This window comes from Cucurbita pepo, chromosome LG05 (assembly GCF_002806865.2).
Source record: "Cucurbita pepo subsp. pepo cultivar mu-cu-16 chromosome LG05, ASM280686v2, whole genome shotgun sequence".
NCBI lineage: Eukaryota > Viridiplantae > Streptophyta > Magnoliopsida > Cucurbitales > Cucurbitaceae > Cucurbita > Cucurbita pepo.
The window spans coordinates 3,782,765-3,802,779 of NC_036642.1; the positions used below are offsets into that span (position 1 = coordinate 3,782,765).

Genomic DNA, 20,015 nt, shown 5'->3' on the forward strand with positions numbered 1-20,015 from the left:
GAATCAAAACGGCCAGTTATTAATGGAATTCCTTGTCGGCTCTCTGTAAAATATTCATTTGGACAATGGCTTCTAAAAACATCGTAAGCTAAACCCGCGCTAACGAATAACCAACTTGCAATGAATAGAGAAGGTATATTAATGCTATGAATGACCTAGTATCGAATACTGGTGATAATATCAGCAAAAGAACGTTCTCCTGTGCTTCCAGACATGCCGAGCTCCACATATTCTTGTACAGTCAAAAGGGGATCGATTCCGTAAAAGATGAGATCAGTAAATGGAAATTCACTGAAATTTTATCTTTGTAAGATCGTCAATATTGTACCGAGGGTGTTTTTAGAGTATACCGAATCAGTATAGCTATCCTTCTTCTGACGCAGCAACGCAATTTCACAATCAATATCGAAATGAAGCACTAAATAATTTGTTTCTTCTTTTCTTGGTGCTTGTCGATGTAGAGACTCAAAAAGTCATACTCACCAAATTTAATGATGCAGACAGGTAATGTTCTATCAATATTGTTACCAGAATAAAATACCTAATCAACTATGTACTACAGATACATTTGTTTTAATTATTCAAGTAAACATGATTTTATTTATGTCAATTACTACCGAATATTTGAAATTTTTATACATAGTAGAAGAATATTTACAAATAAAATAATTAAAATTATTATTAATTATTAAAATCTTAACGTAAGAAATTAACAAAATTCAAAATAAGAAAGTCATATATTCTAACGTAACTCACACTTTTTCCTCTCCAATTAATCGTATCACAAAAATTGTAATTAATTAATTTATTTTTCCTCTTCAACTAAAACACGGCAATTAATTTTAGAGTTCCTAATATTTTCCAAATGCCACGTCACACACGTCAAGACATTCATNATGTGCTTCCAAATATGCTGAGCTCCACGTATTCTTGTACCGTCAAAAGGGGATCGATTCCATAAAAGATGAGATCAGTAAATGGAAATTAACTGGAATTTTATCTTTGTAAGATTAACTGGAATTTTATCTTTGTAAGATCGTCAATATTATACCGAGGGTGTTTTTAGAGTATACCGAATCAGTATAGCTATCCTTCTTCTGACGCAGCAACGCAATTTCACAATCAATATCGAAATGAAGCACTAAATAATTTGTTTCTTCTTTTCTTGGTGCTTGTCGATGTAGAGACTCAAAAAGTCATACTCACCAAATTTAATGATGCAGACAGGTAATGTTCTATCAATATTGTTACCAGAATAAAATACCTAATCAACTATGTACTACAGATACATTTGTTTTAATTATTCAAGTAAACATGATTTTATTTATGTCAATTACTACCGAATATTTGAAATTTTTATACATAGTAGAAGAATATTTACAAATAAAATAATTAAAATTATTATTAATTATTAAAATCTTAACGTAAGAAATTAACAAAATTCAAAATAAGAAAGTCATATATTCTAACGTAACTCACACTTTTTCCTCTCCAATTAATCGTATCACAAAAATTGTAATTAATTAATTTATTTTTCCTCTTCAACTAAAACACGGCAATTAATTTTAGAGTTCCTAATATTTTCCAAATGCCACGTCACACACGTCAAGACATTCATATTTTCCCTTCAGTTCATCTTCTCCATTGTTAAAGCACACAATAAAGCTCATTACAAATGAAATAATTAATATACTCTATAGTTTTTATTACTATTCCAAACATAAAATATATCGTATAATATAAATAAATAAATAAAATAAGAGAAATTAAATTAAATTATTTTTACTATATTTGCAAATATCTTCATATTTTTATTACTCTTTACGATTTCCGGATTTTTTTTAAGGTTAAATGAAATAAATTCTTAAATTTTACTCGTATTTAATATGTCTTTGAAGTTTAATTTTATATATATTTTAAAATTTTAAAAATTAATGAATTTCTATTTTATGACGTATATTTTTCCACCCATAGTACTACGAACTTTTTATTTATTTTATACCTAACCTTAATTCATATTTATTTTATGCCTAACTCTTGAATTGAGATTTGTGGTATGAAGAAGGATGGGGAACAAATATTTTTAACATCCCACAACCCTATCGTAAACTAAATACTTAATTTAAATACCAAAAATGGAATTAGGGGAGAAAGAGACTCGGGAACGGAGGAAAAAAGGAGGAAAAAGGACGTCGAAACGACATTAACGAGGAGAGAGAGAGAGGTTGCCGAAAAGAACCGCAAGCAACCGGGTGAAGGAGACGAAGTCTGACCCGAGGGCCGGATCCCGCGACCCGAACCGAGTCCAACCACCGTAAGTCAGCCTACCTACACGTCCTTCAACCCAGTCGCCTCAGCCCAAACCCATAAGCCTAGTTACGGCCTAACCCACCAGCCACGACCCGAGAGTAAAAACCCAACTGACCCGAGACCTGCAAGCCTAGTCCAACGCTCGACATGCACATCCCAACCCACCTACACGTCCTTCAGCCAAGCCGGCCCATAACCCGCGAGCGACCTGTCAACCCGCGCCTCGACTCGAGACCGCTGCACACGCGTCGCCCTCTGGTTGTACCGCGTGGCACATTTGCAGCGCGACACCCCTCGGCTCCGACGGCTTGATCGGCTCGGCGGTGACTTCTCGGCTTCGGCGGCTTATTCGGCTCAGGAAACCTGTTTTCCGACCTGTTTGGCACTGTTTCGACCCTCCCGTACCTAGTTTCGGCCCCGTTTAAGGTAAAATAGATCATTTTAAGGTCGTATTTCACAAATTCAAGTTGGAAATTAATTATGTTTGTGAAATACTAACGAAGGTGACGAATGATCCAATAGGAACCAACCACCAACGGAAGCGTAGAACGGTTACGAGGAGCTAGGAGCTTACGTTTATATTTTAGGGAGTACTTCGGCTAAGGCCTACCAAGTAAGTGGCTCATCCGTCGTAGGTTACACGTTATTTGCTGTTTGTTGGCACGTGCCCGTGGATTCGCACGTGTCATTAAATCGTATGATAGGATGTTGTGCTTAAGAACGTAATCATGTGAACGTGAATGTATGCTATGTATGCTGTTTAGTATGATGTGTTATGTAATGCATGTGACGTTATGTTGTTCTTGAATGATTATGGCATGATTGTATGGAATATTTGAATGTAAACCGCATGAATTATATGACATGAAATACGGTAAACTGCCTGGAAACATAACCTCGATAGAATATGTATGATACGTAAATTGAAAATGAGAATGACAGGTAAGCATGGAACGTGACAGGGAGGGGTTATGTTGTAGAAGTAATGGGGACCTCGTGCATTATGTGTGTTCATGCATCTAGGGGGATACTCCTATCCCATCACGAGGATACGGACACGTACATCCAATGGCAGGACAACGACCGTTATGCTTTGCATAGCGCTGCCGTGACGGTTACTAGTTCAACGGGTTCCGGCGTAAGGGGCTCCCAGAGTATGCCCACCGGATAAGGAAAGTGGCTCAGCAGTGTGCGAACTAGCTGGCGAGCCCATACTCGCACATATGAGTTGTGTGTAGAGTATATGGTACACGTCCAAAGTTTACCCGTTAGGACGGCACCGTAGGAAAAACGAAACGAAAAGATAGGTCCCATCATATCATTGCATGTGTTTGTTGCATAACCCCGACAGGGGGCCACTTACTGAGTATTCTATAAATACTCAAGTCTCGTGCTACTTTACTTTTTCAGATAAAGGCAAGGCACCCATGTGACATCGACGACGGCATCGTACACCCTAGGACCGTGGTACATGCATAGGGTAGTTGTTTTTCCATTTCGTAGTTTAGGTTGAATTCGGTTTGCATCATTAGTATAGGTTAGCATAGGTTGAATTGTATTTGCATAATAAACCTTAGGGTAGAGTAAGACATTTATTTTAGTTTGGTTCTTTTTCCCTTATTTCAATAATGTTCTTTTTCTTTCTTTCCCTTGTAATCGTTTTCTCTTTCACAATGTAATAAAGGCGAATGGAAGTCGCATTTATGATCAGGGCCCCTTTGATGTAAATTCCGCATTTCAAGGGATAGTAATGACCTTAGATTAAATAGGTAAAATTTAGGCCGTTACACTACATCACTTACGATATTACAAGTTACAGCTTCGTCGTGAGCTATAGTTGGGGTTGCAAACTACACTACTAACTATATATTAATTATTTTAATATATATTACTTATTTTAATACACGATACACTATATACAATAAACACAATTTTTCACTTCAAATTAAATATATTTTTCTTTACATTTAATATATTAAATATTATGTGAGCCTTTCCATTTTTAACTAAATAGATCTTTTAGGGTTACCGTGAACATTTTCAATACATAATAAGGTATGTCCATAGATATAATTATTACAAATAAATCATCATTCATTAGTGGTTACCTCTAATTATAACTTATCCTTTAAACACTATTAACTATCTAATGAATTTTTTGTTTATGATCTAACCATAAACCAAGACTCTCTCACGCCAATGAGAGGGTGAGATTCCATTGTTCAAGTCTCAAAATCAGCACTTAGAATAAATTACTCATCTACTTGTCATATAAACTTTATCTTGTAAAATTATGTTTTCAACCCCATATTTGATCAAGTCCCAAAATGATAGACATATTAAATCGACTTAAAAAGTCATACTCACCAAATTTAATAAGGCAGACAAAAGTTAATAACTCATTTAGGAGTAAGACATAGTCCATATTATCATTTTGTGCGATATTAATCTTTCAATTAATAAATTTATAAATATTTTGTGGTCCAATCTTATAGAAGCTCGCGGTGTTTGCATGAATGATTTAAATCATTTTAGAAATAATGTTCTATCAATATTGTTACCAGAATAAGATACCTAATCAACTATATATACAAACACGTTCGTTTTAATTATTAAAGGTAAACATGATTTTCTTAATTTCAATTACCATGTAATATTTGAATTTTTTTTACAACGGAGAAGAATATTTACAAATAAAATAATTAATTTTTTTTTATTAATTATTAAAAATCCAACGGTAAGAAATGAACAGAATTCAAAATAAGAAAGTCATATTCTAACCTAACTCACACTTTTTCCTCTCCAATTAATCGTATCACCTAAAATTGTAATTAATTTATTTATTTTTCCTCTCCAACTAAAACACGGTAATTAATTTTACCGTTGGTAATATTTTCCAAATGCCACGTCACACACGTCAAGACATTCATATTTTCCCTTCAGTTCATCTTCTCCATTGTTGAAGCACACAATAAAGCTCATTACAAATGAAATAATTAATATACTCTATAGTTTTTATTAATATTCCAAACATAAAATATATCGTAAAATTAAAATAAATAAATAAAATAAGAGAAATTAAATTAAAATATTTTTACTATATTTGCAAATATCTTAATATTTTTACTACTCTTTACAATTTCCGGATTTTTTTAAGGTTAAATGAAATAAATTCTTAAATTTTACTTGTATTTAATAGGTCTTTAAAGTTTAATTTATTTAATAATTTAATAATTTTTAATTTTATATATATATTAAAAATAAAAAAAATAATGAATTTCTATTTTATGACGTATATTTTTCCACCAATAGTACTACGAACTTTTTGTTTATTTTATACCTAACCTTAATTCATATTTATTTTATACCTAACTCTTGAATTGAGATTTGTGGTATGAAAAGGATGGGGAACAAATATTTATAACATCCAACAACCCTATCATAAACTAAATACTTAATTTAAATATAAAAAAAATGGAGAAATGGATTTTCTTCTTATAATCTATCTTTTGTTCTCCTTTATCTCTTTTAGTTTTCGCTTCTCGGGGTGACCTTTACACCTACCTCGGTTAGGGCCACCCTCATTCCCAATACTCACAAACTTCCTATGGCTCTTCTTGTCGCCTCTTGAGTTCGAGTCTTTGCTGCGCACCTTCATCGTTAATTATGGACCCATCATCACCCTCCACATTGGCCCCTCCTCCGCTATTCACAAGGCTAGTCCAAAACGGCGCGGTCTTTTTCGACACAACCCCACGTGGTGTATTCTCATTCAGTGCTGGGAGTGAGTGCTACACAATCGCAAAGTCCGCTACCAACACAAAAGCGCCTCAAAATTCTGGATGATTTGGGTACGACATCATTGTATAGCTCAACGAAGATTCTTCCTTCAAGTTTTTCTATAACAATCATATATTTTTTTTAAATAAAATATATATGACACTACATCTATGGCATGTCTAATACGTGCAAATATTTCATAAACGATACCATAAACTTATATTCATAATAAATTCATTAAAATGATATAACTGAAAATAAATAACTTGAATTTAAATAAAAATAGAGTAGTTTCTATCTAACCCAATCCAACCCACCTAAGACCTAAAAAAAAAAATGAATGTGACCCTCCTACCAAGGTAGGCTAAGTTCTAGAACTAGACCCTAAAAAGAATATATATATATATATATATATATATATATATATATATATATAGAGAGAGAGAGGGGTTAGTAATTAAATACAAAATACAAAAGGGAGATGTGGATGCTTCTGGTAACTCTCTCGCTCATCTTCTCGTTTATTGTGAAGTCATTTTTATTTCCCTCACCGCATGGCCCTTACAACCTCCCGCCGGGGCCGCCGGCGTTACCAATTCTAACAAACTTCCTATTGCTCCGCCGCTCGCCGCTTCAACTTGAGTCCGTGCTGCGCACCTTCTTCGCTAAATACGGTCCAATCATCACCCTCCACATTGGCCCATCCCCGACCGTTTTCATTGCCGACCGCTCCATCGCCCACAAGGCTCTTATCCAAAACGGCGCCGTCTTTGCCGACCGTCCCCTGTTCCTCTCAATCGACAAGATTGCTGATTCCGCCAGCCTCAACAATATAACATCCGCCCCTTATGGCTCCACCTGGCGCCTTCTCCGCCGCAATCTGGCGGCGGAGATGCTCCACCCTTCGCGGGTCAGGGCTTATTCCCAAGCTCGGAGGTGGGTTTTGGGTAATCTGGTAAGGCGTCTTTTGTGTCGTGGGTCGGAGGAGTGTGTGGTTGTTGAGCATTTTCAGTCGGCTATGTTTAGTTTGTTGGTTTTGATGTGCTTTGGAGACAAATTGAATGAGAAAGAGATAATGGAAATTCAACAAGTGCAGCAAGAGATGTTGGTGAATCTTCAGCGCTTTGTTCTGCTCAATTTCTGGCCTAAGTTGATGAAGATTTTGCTTCGAAGCCGGTGGAAGGCTTATTTACACCTCAAAGCCAAGCAAGAAAAGGTCAACTCTTTATATACTTTTTGTATTGATGCATTGATTTGATACCAATTGTTCTAGTAAGATGGATGGAACTCACACGTTCATAAACATAAATTCTCTTACATAGCCCTGACTTCCCATCTTCGTACTCCTTTCTTTCTCTCCCTTCAATTATTAAAGCAAGCCTCTCTTCAGATCCATTGATATTGGCCTATTTGGACTTCCCCTCAAGGCGTAACGGCCTAGATCCACCGATATTGTCCTCTTTGTGCTTCCCCTCAGGACTTTAAAACACCTCTGATAGAGGAAGGTTTCCACACCCTTGTAAATAGTGTTTTGTTCTCCTCCCCCATCAAATCCACAGCTTTATTGTCCTCTTTGGGCTTCCACACCTTTATAAATGGTGTTTTGTTCTCCTCTCCAACCAATGTGGGACATCACAAAGTCCGTTCAATCCTCTAAGCATTATCCCTTTCCCGCCTTCGATTTTAAGTAGTAACCAGCTCGCTACTCTAATAGGTGGGTTTGAGTCCGGAGTTATGCAAGTCCTAGTTGACAAAAAAAAAAAAAGAAAAAAAGAAATAAGATGGAAAGATAGAACAAAAAATGAAATAAAAGTCAATACATACAATATTCATGACTTGCATGACAACTTACAAACAAATTTAAAATATAAAATCTAAAATGTAATGTTTTATTTTAACCTTGATTATTATTTTTTTTTATTTTTTATTTTTTTTATTTTTTATTTTTTTGATAGGTTCTAATGCCTTTTATCAAAGCACGAGAGAAGGCTAAATATGAAGGAGCAAAAGAAGAAGAACATGTGGTATCGTATGTGGATACATTACTCAATTTGCAGCTAACCCACGAGAATAGAAAGCTTAAAGATGAAGAAATGGTGAACTTATGCTCGGAGTTCCTCAACGCCGGGACCGACACCACCGCGACAACCTTGCAATGGATAATGGCAAACCTAGTCAAATATCCAGAAATCCAACATAAACTCTATGAAGAGATGAAAGGAGTTATGAAGGAACCACAACAACACGGATCAAAGGAGGAAGAAGAAGTGAAGGAAGAAGATTTGGAGAAGCTTCCATATCTGAAAGCTATTGTTCTAGAAGGATTACGACGCCACCCGCCGGGGCATTTCGTGTTACCGCACGCCGTGAAAGAAGACACGATGTTGGAGAATTATTTCATACCTAAAAATGGGACGGTGAATATCATGGCGGCGGAGATAGGGTGGGATCCTGAAGTGTGGGAGGATCCGATGGCGTTTAAGCCGGAGAGGTTCATGGGTGGCGGCGGAGAGGCGGAGGCGATGACGTTTGACGTAACCGGGAGCAAGGAGATTAAGATGATGCCGTTTGGTGTAGGGAGGAGAATGTGTCCGGCAGCTGGTTTGGCAATGCTTCATTTGGAATATTTTGTGGCAAATTTGGTTTGGCGATTTGAATGGAAAGCTGTGGAAGGAGTCGAGGTTGATTTGTCCGAGAAGATGGAGTTCACCATTGTTATGAACAACCCTCTCAAACCCCACATACGTCCAAGATTTTAGGAGATACGATAAAACGTTCGGAATTTAAAAGAAAATTTGAACGTTCGACCTCGAAAAAAAATACATAATTACTTACTTGATTGTTAAGTAATATTCATAATGGTACTTTTACAAATAATGAAGTGTTTTATTGATTATGTAATTGATGAAATTCAACTGAATCTAACCCTAAGTTCATTTCTTCGAGTCGGTTACTTTTTATATTGTAAAATTAGAGTGGCGAGTGTGTCTACCACGGACATGACTCCTAAACTCGCATGAACTGACTTTTAGGGTTTGGTTGAATTTGTCTCGTTATTCTTTCATAAGTTAGCATAGTTTCTCGACTAAAAGTGGATCATTGACCTGCGACTCCCTCCTTCAACTGCGATGACTTAGCTTTGGTTGAGTCGCGAATCAAGGAAAGTAAGTCTTGTGCCACTGATCTACCATTTTTCGGCCAGTTCGAGAGATCTTTAGACAATACCTTGAAGAGAGAATTCAACTGTCATATAATTGGGGTCTAACCTCAGACAAATAATCGTTTTTTAATATTATAAATATATAAGTACTATTCTCGTTAATTGTTTAGTACTCGAAATTTTTAAAATTATGTGAGAAGGGAGAGACGGGATTGAGACGGAGACGGTGACTCGAGATATCTTCTATACGGCGGAAGTTCTCATAGTAATAGCTAATTATTTATAAATAAAAATTTATAGTGTAAATGGAGTTTGGTATAATAATGTTTTACAGAAAATAAATTAATTTTTATTTGAGAGGTAACCCCAATCACGGTATGCCACCTCATTAGGTTGCAGCAACATCTCCGTGCACCCAAACAATGGCAATCTAATTGCGCGGGAAAATTGGCAAATCAGATTGGCGCCAAAAGAACCCTAAAACTCGGAGTTTTCACTCTCGCCATCAAGCTCACTCTCAACTCTCCGTTGAATCTAATTCTCTCTTTCATCGCCAAGCTTATATGCTTGAAATCTCAATTTAGTGCATTGTTCGTTAAGGAATGGAGATCGATGGGCTATGTGTTATCTGCGCTGGTCTCGGAATCGTCGAAGAGGACGACAATGGTAATCGGATCGGTTACTCCAAGAGCGAATACTGTTTAGGTACGCCAATTCATTTCGCTATCATGTTCTATTTGGATATGAAGAAGCTTGAGTTTCACCAAATTGAAGATTACACGGCCAATTGTTGATTAATGCGATTCATATTCTTTTTCCAGATAATTTGAAGGATTTGCTAAGATTCTTGAGACGAGATGACCCGCAAACTCGTGATGTTTTTAAGCAAGTGTGTAAATGGAACATTGTGGCTAAAGATCTGATACCCATTATTGAATACTGTCAAGATGACCGTAATGCAGTCTTAAACGCAGGTAGTGATTTTGTTTTTAAGTGATTGTTTAACAAGTAGCGGAAAAGCCTCATTTACTGGTTTTCTTCATTCCTTCAGTGAAGATTTTGGTGTTCCTCACAATGCCCGTTGAACCCACGTCAAATGATATTGCACAACAGATTGAATATTTGTGGGGCTTGAAGTCCTTAATTACATGCTGTAATGTTGTTGCCGTAGCTGTTTCACTTTTGGAGAGTCCGCTGGAAAATCTGGATTGGTGAGTGGGACTTCAAATTTCTCGGCATTTAGTTCCGTTTTGTTTTATTTTTATTATGTCTTTATATTCATTGGTGGCTATCAGGGGATTGGTGACTTTCGACCACAACTTTTATCGTTTCTTTAGACTGTTCATTTTGATCATCGAATCCATTTGATTTAGTTATGAATTGTCTTCTACAAACAGTGAAACATTCTCAGAAGACGACTGGAAATTGGTGCAGCTGGTTATGACACTCTTCCGAAATGTTTTGGCTATTCAAGAAATCTCATTGCAGCAAAAGGCTGATGGATCAGCTTGTCAGTTAATATTGCTCAGAGACAAATTTCTGGAAGGTTTATTCCGGGAGAATGTAATGGACATAATATTGGTGATAACGCAACATATTGATGGCTCTTGCAGCCATCTCCGTCAAGACAAATTACTTTTTCTGGAAATATTTTATTTCATATTTATGGGACAAGAACCAGAGTTAATTGCAAAAGTATCTCAAAATAGCAACGAGGTTAGTTTACTTCTCTTCTTATTCTAAAAAGATTCATGTTTACGAGAAGAACTTGCAGCAAGCCGGCCAAGAAAGTAAAAGTAGATTTTTCAGTAAGATAAAGCTACCTCTTACCTATATGCCAATATATCAATTAAGTTCCACCGGCCTAATGATTATGATTTTTAGTTTGATATAGAAAAAAAAAAAAAAAAAAAATTGCGGTCGCCNTTTTAACATTTATGGTTTATACATCGTCTTTCACCCTTGTCGGTTACTGCCTGTATCCGTTGTTCTAACTAAATTTTTTGATTAACATCAGGATAATGTAGAAACTGTATCTTCCGCCAATAGTCTGAAGTCTCTGATGGAGGAAGATAGAAGGAAGCTTTCTAGATCATACAATATGAACCGCCATTCTCAGTTCAGTGGAACTTTTACTCGACATACCTTGGTACAAAGTGTTCTTGCTGCTAATGTTTGTCAAGGCTTTATCTTAGGTCTTGACTAATTATGGAGTTTTTTTCCTGGCAGGATGGTTCGAAGTTAGTACTCAAAGGAAAGCCGTCGCCGACTTCTTGTAACAGTCTTAAACAACCTAAAGTTTGTCGGGGTCCAATAAAAAAGATTGCATGGGACCATGGACGATTAACTTCAAAAAACAGCAAACTTCTGCGGTTACTTCATGATTTTATCAACCAGTTTCTTTCAGGCGGCTACAATGGTTAGTCTCAAGAATTGTTGGTGTTACTAAGTTCTTTCTTGAATGGACTTATTGGCACATTTCACCAAGATGCAGAATCCTAATTACTCCAATGGTTTTCAGCTTTGATGCAGTTGGTTCATGAAGATATTGAAAAGGAACATCATTCCATCCAGAACAACGATGTGGTTGTTTTTTTTCAGGTGGCTCAGTTTGCTGTTTCTTTTCAGTATCACAAGTTCTCAACTTCAAAGGTAAGAATTGAATTTTAAAAGCTCATATCTTTAATTGTTTTGGACGCCTATGAACTGCATATGAGTCGACTGATTTCATATTCCCCGTTGTAATTCATATTCTCTTTTACTATTTTGACATTCTCAGAATTATGTTTTTATATTTTTGTAAATGATTAATTGTGCCATTGGTGGATAACAGCTTGATGTTTTATCCCTTGTTTATATTTTCCCCTCCTCAGATAAAAAGTTCATCTGTGAAGGTTTGCATGTATCAGCCATAATGCACTATGCCTTATTTGGATTTTGTTTAATAATGCTGGACTCGACATGTTTTGTGAAATTTTTGCGTCCATGGTTTTCTACTCTGAACAATACTTAATAGTTTTGTGCATTCTTCTTCTAATCCTGCTTGAGTTATTCTTCTTAGAGGTTGGTTGGTTGGGGTTGGAGACCGTAAATATATTTCATCTTGACATATCACGGAGGAGCTTCACAGTCCCCCCCTTTTTTTCTCTTGGGTACAGTCAATTGAAGCTGATACTACTGAGGCTCAAACAGAACATGCTGATTCCACATTTTTCCAAGGTAACATGTGCGGTCCAATAGCTGCAACAATGAACGAGGCAATGTTTCAGCTAGTTGTTACAAAATGGCGCTATGCATTTGAAGGCTTAAAGGAAACTAGTGATTTTAAGTTTCTGTCTGCAGCTGGCTCTCTGATGAAAAATATGGTGATTGCTTCCCTATTATCAATCCATCTATTTATTTGTTTGTTTCACTTATCTTGAACAGTTAAGAAGCTAGTTTACCTGTTTAGTCCATTTGTGATCTCATCTTTGTTTCTGATATTTTCTTACTCATGCATAATGGTAAATGCTATGTCGAAAATGACTTTATGTAGACATTTTTAACTCTGCATATCCACTTATTTGGAAATTTGGAATGTTGCTTGACGCAACATTTGGCCTTAATATTTGTTTTGACTGCTGCAAGTTACTGGAGTGTATTGTGATTATGAATATGCTTGGACATTGTAGGCAGGCATGTAATGAGATTATTTGATAATTTGGCGCCCGGAGTGTAGTCTTGTTTATTTTAAACCTTCTAAAGGAGGATAACGTTTTATAGATTAGGACCCTCCACCCCCCACCCACCCCCAAGAAAAAAAAAAAAAAAAAAAAAAACAATAACAATATAATAACTCAGTAATGTTACTTTAGGGATCATCGAAATGGTACATGTTTTTACGATTGGGGCTGTTCTCTGTTCTCGGTAATTTTTTTGGATCCAGAAGTTGTAGTTGTTTACGACTTTTTGTACAAGAAAATGTTACAATGATGTAATAACTAATTTTTTATTTGATTTTCAAATGGAAGTACAAATATATTTTGCATTTAGGTTGTCATGCCACATCAGCATAATGAAGAGTTTTCTTTGTACAGATTTGCATGTTAGATTTGGTGTTAAAGTTATTGCCAGAAGATTCGAAGGAACCTCAAACAGCTCGTATTCTACTTTACAAATTATTTTATGATCAGACAGATCAAGGGATCACTCAGTTCCTCTTAAATTTGCTCAAATCATTCAACACTCACAAACAACCCAAAAGGTATTTTCCTTGACAAGGATGAAGTTGTTTTCCGTATTCTCAGTTTTGATTCACGTTGTGAGGAATTTGCTAATAGCAAATGCTCTCGGGGAAGTCCAATGTACAATCTCAACTATATACTGTGCAATGAGCTTTATCTTTACTTTATATCATTATTCTGAGTCCTATAATATTTAGAGCGGCCTACACTTCATGTTCATCATCATGACATCAAGTAATGCAAATTTTTCTAAAGATCTGATTCTGTTGTTTTCTGAACATAAACTTGAAGAAAAAGCTATGGTTCTATGGCTAAATGCTATGAAAAAGATTATATGGAGTTTATGGTGAGAAAGAAACCATAGATTATTCATGATAAATTCAGATACTGTGAATAAGTTTGATTTGGCCAAATTTTAGTTTTTCTCTTGGTATTCACTTTCTCTTCCTTTTGTTAATACCTTGCTCCGGCATGAATTTAAATTTTGGTGTGAACTCCTAATGGGGAGGGTTAAAGGTGTTAGTTGAGTGTTCCCGTGTTTCTTATTTAAGAAAAATATAGATTATCTTTCCACGCATATTTATAAGTTCCATTGGCCAGTGATCTTGCAGATTTAGTTGAGATGATCTACAAAGTTGTACAGCTCATGGAGGACCTCCAAGCACGTGGAACACTTCGGGTAATTCTCTTATCTTGACCATATTTCTTTAATTGTTGGTTTGGCTACAGTATGCTGAAAACTGTTTTCATCTTTCTGGCTTTCCTCATGCTATCAGCAGGGACAAATCATCTTTGTTGTCCTGTTATGTAAATCTCTTTTCTCATTAAGCATATTGCAAATGCATGACCCGGTGTGGGTAGTTATTCATATGTATATGTCTGGCAATTATTGTGGTTGAAAAGGATTTCTATTATGCCATAGAGTAGGCTTCTTTCATTCAGGCATCTAATCATCTGAATTTAGTATTCTCTAGTGCGATTTTTTGTGATCCAAAATTTCCAACAAAATAGTGGTTAATAGTACTAAAGAAAGTTTATTGCAATACTGGAGATAACCTTTTGTGTTTTTAACAGTCTTATTCTATTATATTAAATATTGTGATTGTTTGTGTTTGAATCTAACATATAGGGACAAGACCTTTGATCTCTTGGTCGATGACATATGATGATAGTTCAATTATGCTCAGGTTGACAATACTAGTATTGTGATTGTGATGACATAGACAGTTTTGTTAATTTTTATCAAATATCAATAGCCAAAACTTTCATAGCCTGAGCTGTTCACAAAATTAATTGGTCTCTTTTCCCTGGCATTGTTGTGTATCTGTATCTACTTAGTCAAATCTCCTAGGAGTTGAATTATTTCTTTGTTCTCTTGCTGAAAGAAACTCTTTTACAAAGGTTTCTAAAAAATCAAGGAGGGGAAGAAAAGCAAAGTCAGCTAGAATCAGACAGTCAGAAGATCAGGTAGCTGGGAATAAGACGGCCATAACCCAGAATGAGAAATCAATAGATGCCGATGTTGGGGAGAACAATGGCTTAAAAACAAGTAATGATGGTAAAGAAGAGATATCTATTACCGCGCCTGAACTGCTAAACTTGAACACGGGGAGTTTTGAAGGCAGTCTGTCACAGAGGGAGAACAACAAATTGAATGATGGTTATAGCACAGCCGATTCTTCTGGTAATGAGCAGCAAAATAGAACTGTGGAAGTTGATCTTAAAGTATCAAGTCTAGTATCTACTTTTGCCAACAACAACATTATTCAGAAAATATGCTGGTTGCTTAAGTTTTACAAGAGCAATTCTACCAATACAAACCATTACATAATATGCATTTTACGGAGGATCACCGAGGATTTAGAGCTTTCTCCAATGCTGTACCAGGTCAACATTTGATTGGTTACTTTTGCAAAGAACTATATAAGAGATTTTATTCATACAAACCTAATTTCTCTTCTATTTTGCAGTTGTCTCTTCTTCCCACATTTTATGATATTCTATCTGAACTGAAATCAAGTCCATGCAAGGAACATGCTAATATAGTTGATTTCCTGACAAGTCTGGTGAGAAAGATGCTAAGGAAGATAAAGAATCAGCCACTCCTTTTTGTGGAACTTCTGTTTTGGAAGACCCGAAAAGAATGCCATTACATTGATGCTGAGTACTTAGTGCATGAGCTTGGCTGTTGGAAGAAAAAAAATAAAGAGGAAAATTTTACTGGTGATGATGAAAATGGCTCGTTGATGGGCAAGCATTGGACTCCTAGAAGCATAGCCGATGCACTAGGTGAAGATGAAGCTGATGTTGTGATCAGTAATGAGTTTGAAATTCATACGTAAGAACTAATCTGAGCGAATACTCCATCTATTTACATTTTAACAATCCTTTGGAATAAACGTAGAATCTGATACCATCTACATAAAGACTGTAAACTGTGATACTTTCAACTTACTAGAGTTTTCAGTAATTATTTAAATTATGGAAGATGTTTATTGAATGGTAATACTATAAAAGAATTATGTGATAGCTGACGTCTTAACTGATGATCTTTTCTATACTTGACAGTGAAGCAAAGTCTGACGAAGTCGAGAGAGGCCTTGAGTCTACCACCCTGGGTGATGAGATATACGGGAAAGAACACAACGAAAAGTATGTTAAAATTTACAACTATTAGCTTTTCAAGTTTTCTTTCCTGAACTTTTTGGTGATTTGTTGCAGTGAGCTGGCTATGGATGATAAATCCAAAAGTCTTCCGAAAAGAAAGAGACTTGTTCTTGATGCTGCACTGGAGACTGAAATTAAAGATCTTTATGAGAAGTATGCATTGATTTCACTTGCTCTCTTATCTACAGTGTTATTTTAATTCCTCCCTTTGATAATTATTGACCAATGACCCTGGTGATGTATTGCTCATTCCACAATTGTTTTGGATTTTTCCGTTACAAAAATTACTGACCTATTTCATTTGCTCATTGAAGTGAATACTGTTATTCTAAACATTAATTTTTTTTCCCTATCGTGTGTCAGATTCAAGGAGGACAGGAACTGTAGCAGACTTATTGCAGAGAATCTTGGTACTGATGTCGAAGTTTCACCTGCTCAGGTTTCCAATAAGCTTAGACGGATGGGGTTAAAAGTTTCTCAAAGAAAGAGGAGGCAATATGCAGATGAAGCCTTTTCTGCTACCTCTAAAAACCTCAAAGGAGAAAGCAATGGGGTAGAAAGAAACAATCTACTCGATTCAGATGTTTTGGGGGAAAGTTCTTTGAGTCAACCTTCGTACGTGAACCTTTCTTTGCTAACATTTTAGAATGTGTCCATGAAGGTTTTTAATCATTTCGTCTGAACATTGTGGTTTAATTTCATTTATGCCTGTCGCAACTGGCCTTTTTTCCTCAATATTATTTATCATGTCATAGGCACACGAGAAAAAGAGTTGTCGCTTTTGATAAAGTATATGAAGAGAAGATCAGAGCTTTATATGAGCAGTAAGTTCTTGATTGGATTGCATTCTGGGTAGATTTTAATCCGGTGTTTTTTAAGTCTTCAAACATTCTTAACAAATTTGCTTGCTTTAACAGGTTTAAAGATCATAAGAGATGTAGTTCTATGATTGCAAATGCGCTGGATGCTGGTAACAAATTCACTTCTGCACAAGTTTCTCGAAAGCTCAAGCAATTGGGTCTATATGTTTCTCATCAGAAGAGGTCGAGTGATGGTGATCACAATGATTCTGTTATGGACAAGGGATTTGAGAGTGACGATGAAACATTGCTTTCATTAATAAATAGGTGAGCATGCTTGCATACTTTACCATCAACTATCAGATGTTCTCATATCTTCCATGATAATGCAATTTTAGTTGTAATCTGCCCATAGTTGGGAGTCTAAAGTTTCAATTACCCTCAATAAACTTCTAATAGAGAGAAATTAAGGCATCATTTCACAATACAGTGTCAACACTATCTTCTAGGTGTATTCTCTTTCTCTCTCTCTCTCTTTTTTTTTTTTTTTTTTTTTTTTTTTTTTTTTTNTAAAAGATTGTTAGAAAGCTTGAAATTATCAACTTAGATGGCTCTGTTTTTCCAATGTGTTCCTTTCAATTTATATCCATTACAATTTTTTGTGTATAGGAAAAAAAGGAAGCATCTTGCAACAGAAAAGCTCAGTTCCATCTCAACGCAGAGCATATTAATTGCTGAAGAATCTGAAGGTGTAGATGCAGAAATGTCTACGCAATGGTAAGATTTTTTAGCAATAATTGTGTTTCAACAAAAAACCGTATTTTCCTATGTCTAGCAAGAAGTCATTTAGCCATTTTTACCATGACCAGGTCTTTAAGACATGCTGAGTTTGTACCTTTTGTATATCCTTATGCTGTTTTTGTGTATCCTCCTTTTTTCATATGCAATGGTTAGTGTTTCATATCTTTGCGCTTGGGACAATGGTGCTGCTAGTGAGATTCTAACTGAAGTACATCTACTGCTGGTTGAAAAAATGCTAAGTACCCCCCCCCNAAAAAAAGGAAGTCATTACTAGGTCTCTAAGCCTTGTAAATGAAATGTATTCTCATTGTCAACTATTCCGTAATACTTAATGGGTACCATAATAATTAATGGGAGGCCTAGAGGAAAAATTTCGCCTAAGAGAGGATTCTTTCTCCCTTTCTTTTCACCTTCCTTGGAGATGCTATTAGCAGGCTAGTGCACTTTTATTTGTAGAAAAGAATCCTAGAAGGCGGGAAAGTTGGTAGAAGCAGAGTTGTTATCTCCCACCTTAAATTTGTGGATTAGACGATCATTTGCCAACTGGGGGCTGGCCATTCTTACGCAATTGGTGGAAGGTTATTTCTCTCCTTGGTTGCTCGGGTCTAAACTTGAATTTGGCCAAAACTTCCTTGATTAATTTAAGTATCAAAGAACGGAAATGTGGCTTCCTCTGCCTCCTATTCCTTTATTCAAGTAAACTTCCATGATATGAAAAACTTAGTCACATGCATCCTCGAAGTATCTGGAGTACTTTCAGTCTGTTTATTTCATTAAGTAATATATGAAACTGCTAACACTAGAGTGATCTTTTCCAGGGAGGACAGCAACCAAGCGAGTAGGTTGGAACCTATGGGGGTTGGTAAAGTGCCTTCCGATGATGTTCAGTTGAATGACTTCACAGAAGTTGAAGGTAAGGATGCTGAAGCTGGCGTCAGTATGGATGATGAGCTTGCAGATTCAGAAGGTGAAATGGATACTAATGTGTATCGTGCAAGTGCTACAACGGGAAGAAAGTTTAGGATTGTTGATCTTGAGGATGAAGATTGAGATGGGAATGGTCAGGTTTCAGTTTAACTTCAGTGTGGTTTGTTGGAACAAAATTAATGATAATGGGTTGAGATGATAGGGTCGCTACAAGTATCCCAATGTGGAGGAAGCTGAGGTTAAATGCTAAGGTCAGTGGTTGTCTTCTGAAGCAATGTTAACGTGATTATGATATGCGCAACACAACCAACAGTTGGAGTTGATATTGTGTAGCATTATTTGTGTACATTATTAGAATTTTGATTTTGAAGTATTGTATAGAAGAAGAAGAAAAAGAAGAAGAATTTTGCCAGATATCTCGCAGTCAACACACAGGCTCTGCTCTGGGAGTGAAGCACCCTCTGTTCTTCATTGTCAGCAATATAGCCTTCAACACCTCCCAATTTTTGTCCGAATTTGCTGTGGTGTTGGGCTTTATACACACGCACAGATCAAAAGGAGATAGAATAATATTAATTGTTTTTTCTTTAATAATATTAATTAATTATTTTTTTTTTTTATTTTTTTTATTTTATTTTTTTTTTTTTTTGTGTGTGGAGAAAATCAAAAGAAAGCTTATGTTCAGTTCAATTTTTTTCCTTCCAAAATGTCCACTTTTCAACGGAGCCAAATTGTTTGAATTTTTTTTTAAAAAAATCAAAATTTGCTTCCACAGACACAATTAAAATACGTCCAAAATTTAGAAGTTTTTCTTGGGTATATTTATGAGAAACTAATGGTTAAATAATAGCTCCATTTAGAAAAAAATAATAATAATAATAATAAAAGGGTGCTAATTTCACTTTCATGCCTATTTGATCCCTACTATTTTTGAAAAAGGCAGAACCAAATCAACCAAAGGTACATCTTATTAAATAATATCTAAATTTCTTATTAAATAATATCTAAATTCTTATTAAATAATATCTAAATATATTAAAAATTTGAGAATTAACTTTTTAACTAAAAAGTTAATTATCAAATTTTTAATATATATATGGGCCCATCATTTTCAAATGAAACTTGTGCTCAAAGTGTGAATCAGAGTTAACTTTAACTTAATCCAATTATGAGTCAAGGACACCTCATTTCTAATCTCACATATTCTTATTTTAACCAATCTTTAAATAGAGTCGTTCAAAATTAATTTGTAAGAAATAACTGTTTAAACTTTTTTATTTTAATTTATTCTATATAAAATTAAAAAGTTGTAAGAGGCGGTCAACAATCTTTTTTATTAATTTTTTT

The 20,015-nt window shown here is 35.5% G+C and overlaps 2 protein-coding genes across 3 annotated transcripts; both read left to right on the plus strand.

The window, feature by feature from the left end:
- The first annotated feature begins 6,577 nt into the window (after positions 1-6,577).
- LOC111795371 (cytochrome P450 89A2-like) lies at positions 6,578-8,850 on the plus strand. The gene is made up of 2 exons (XM_023677753.1): positions 6,578-7,306; positions 8,046-8,850. The coding sequence occupies exons 1-2, from the start codon at positions 6,578-6,580 to the stop codon at positions 8,847-8,849; spliced, it is 1,533 nt and encodes a 510-aa protein (XP_023533521.1). The 3' UTR covers position 8,850.
- Positions 8,851-9,725: 875 nt separating this feature from the next.
- On the plus strand, positions 9,726-19,082 carry LOC111795370 (protein timeless homolog). 2 transcript variants are annotated; one of them, XM_023677752.1, is made up of 19 exons: positions 9,726-9,955; positions 10,072-10,224; positions 10,302-10,461; positions 10,648-10,966; positions 11,268-11,399; positions 11,480-11,669; positions 11,772-11,902; positions 12,409-12,615; positions 13,327-13,493; positions 14,074-14,152; positions 14,875-15,360; positions 15,444-15,811; positions 16,042-16,125; positions 16,195-16,293; positions 16,504-16,755; positions 16,896-16,964; positions 17,058-17,267; positions 17,610-17,717; positions 18,560-19,082. In XM_023677752.1, exons 1-19 carry the CDS (start codon positions 9,853-9,855, stop codon positions 18,789-18,791), a joined length of 3,549 nt encoding a protein of 1,182 aa, XP_023533520.1. In that variant the 5' UTR covers positions 9,726-9,852; the 3' UTR covers positions 18,792-19,082. The 2 variants fall into 2 exon arrangements, 1 of the variants encoding a protein (XP_023533520.1); XR_002815195.1 differs by lacking the exons at positions 17,610-17,717; positions 18,560-19,082 and having other exon boundaries at positions 16,504-16,801; positions 17,058-17,085.
- Positions 19,083-20,015: the final 933 nt, after the last annotated feature.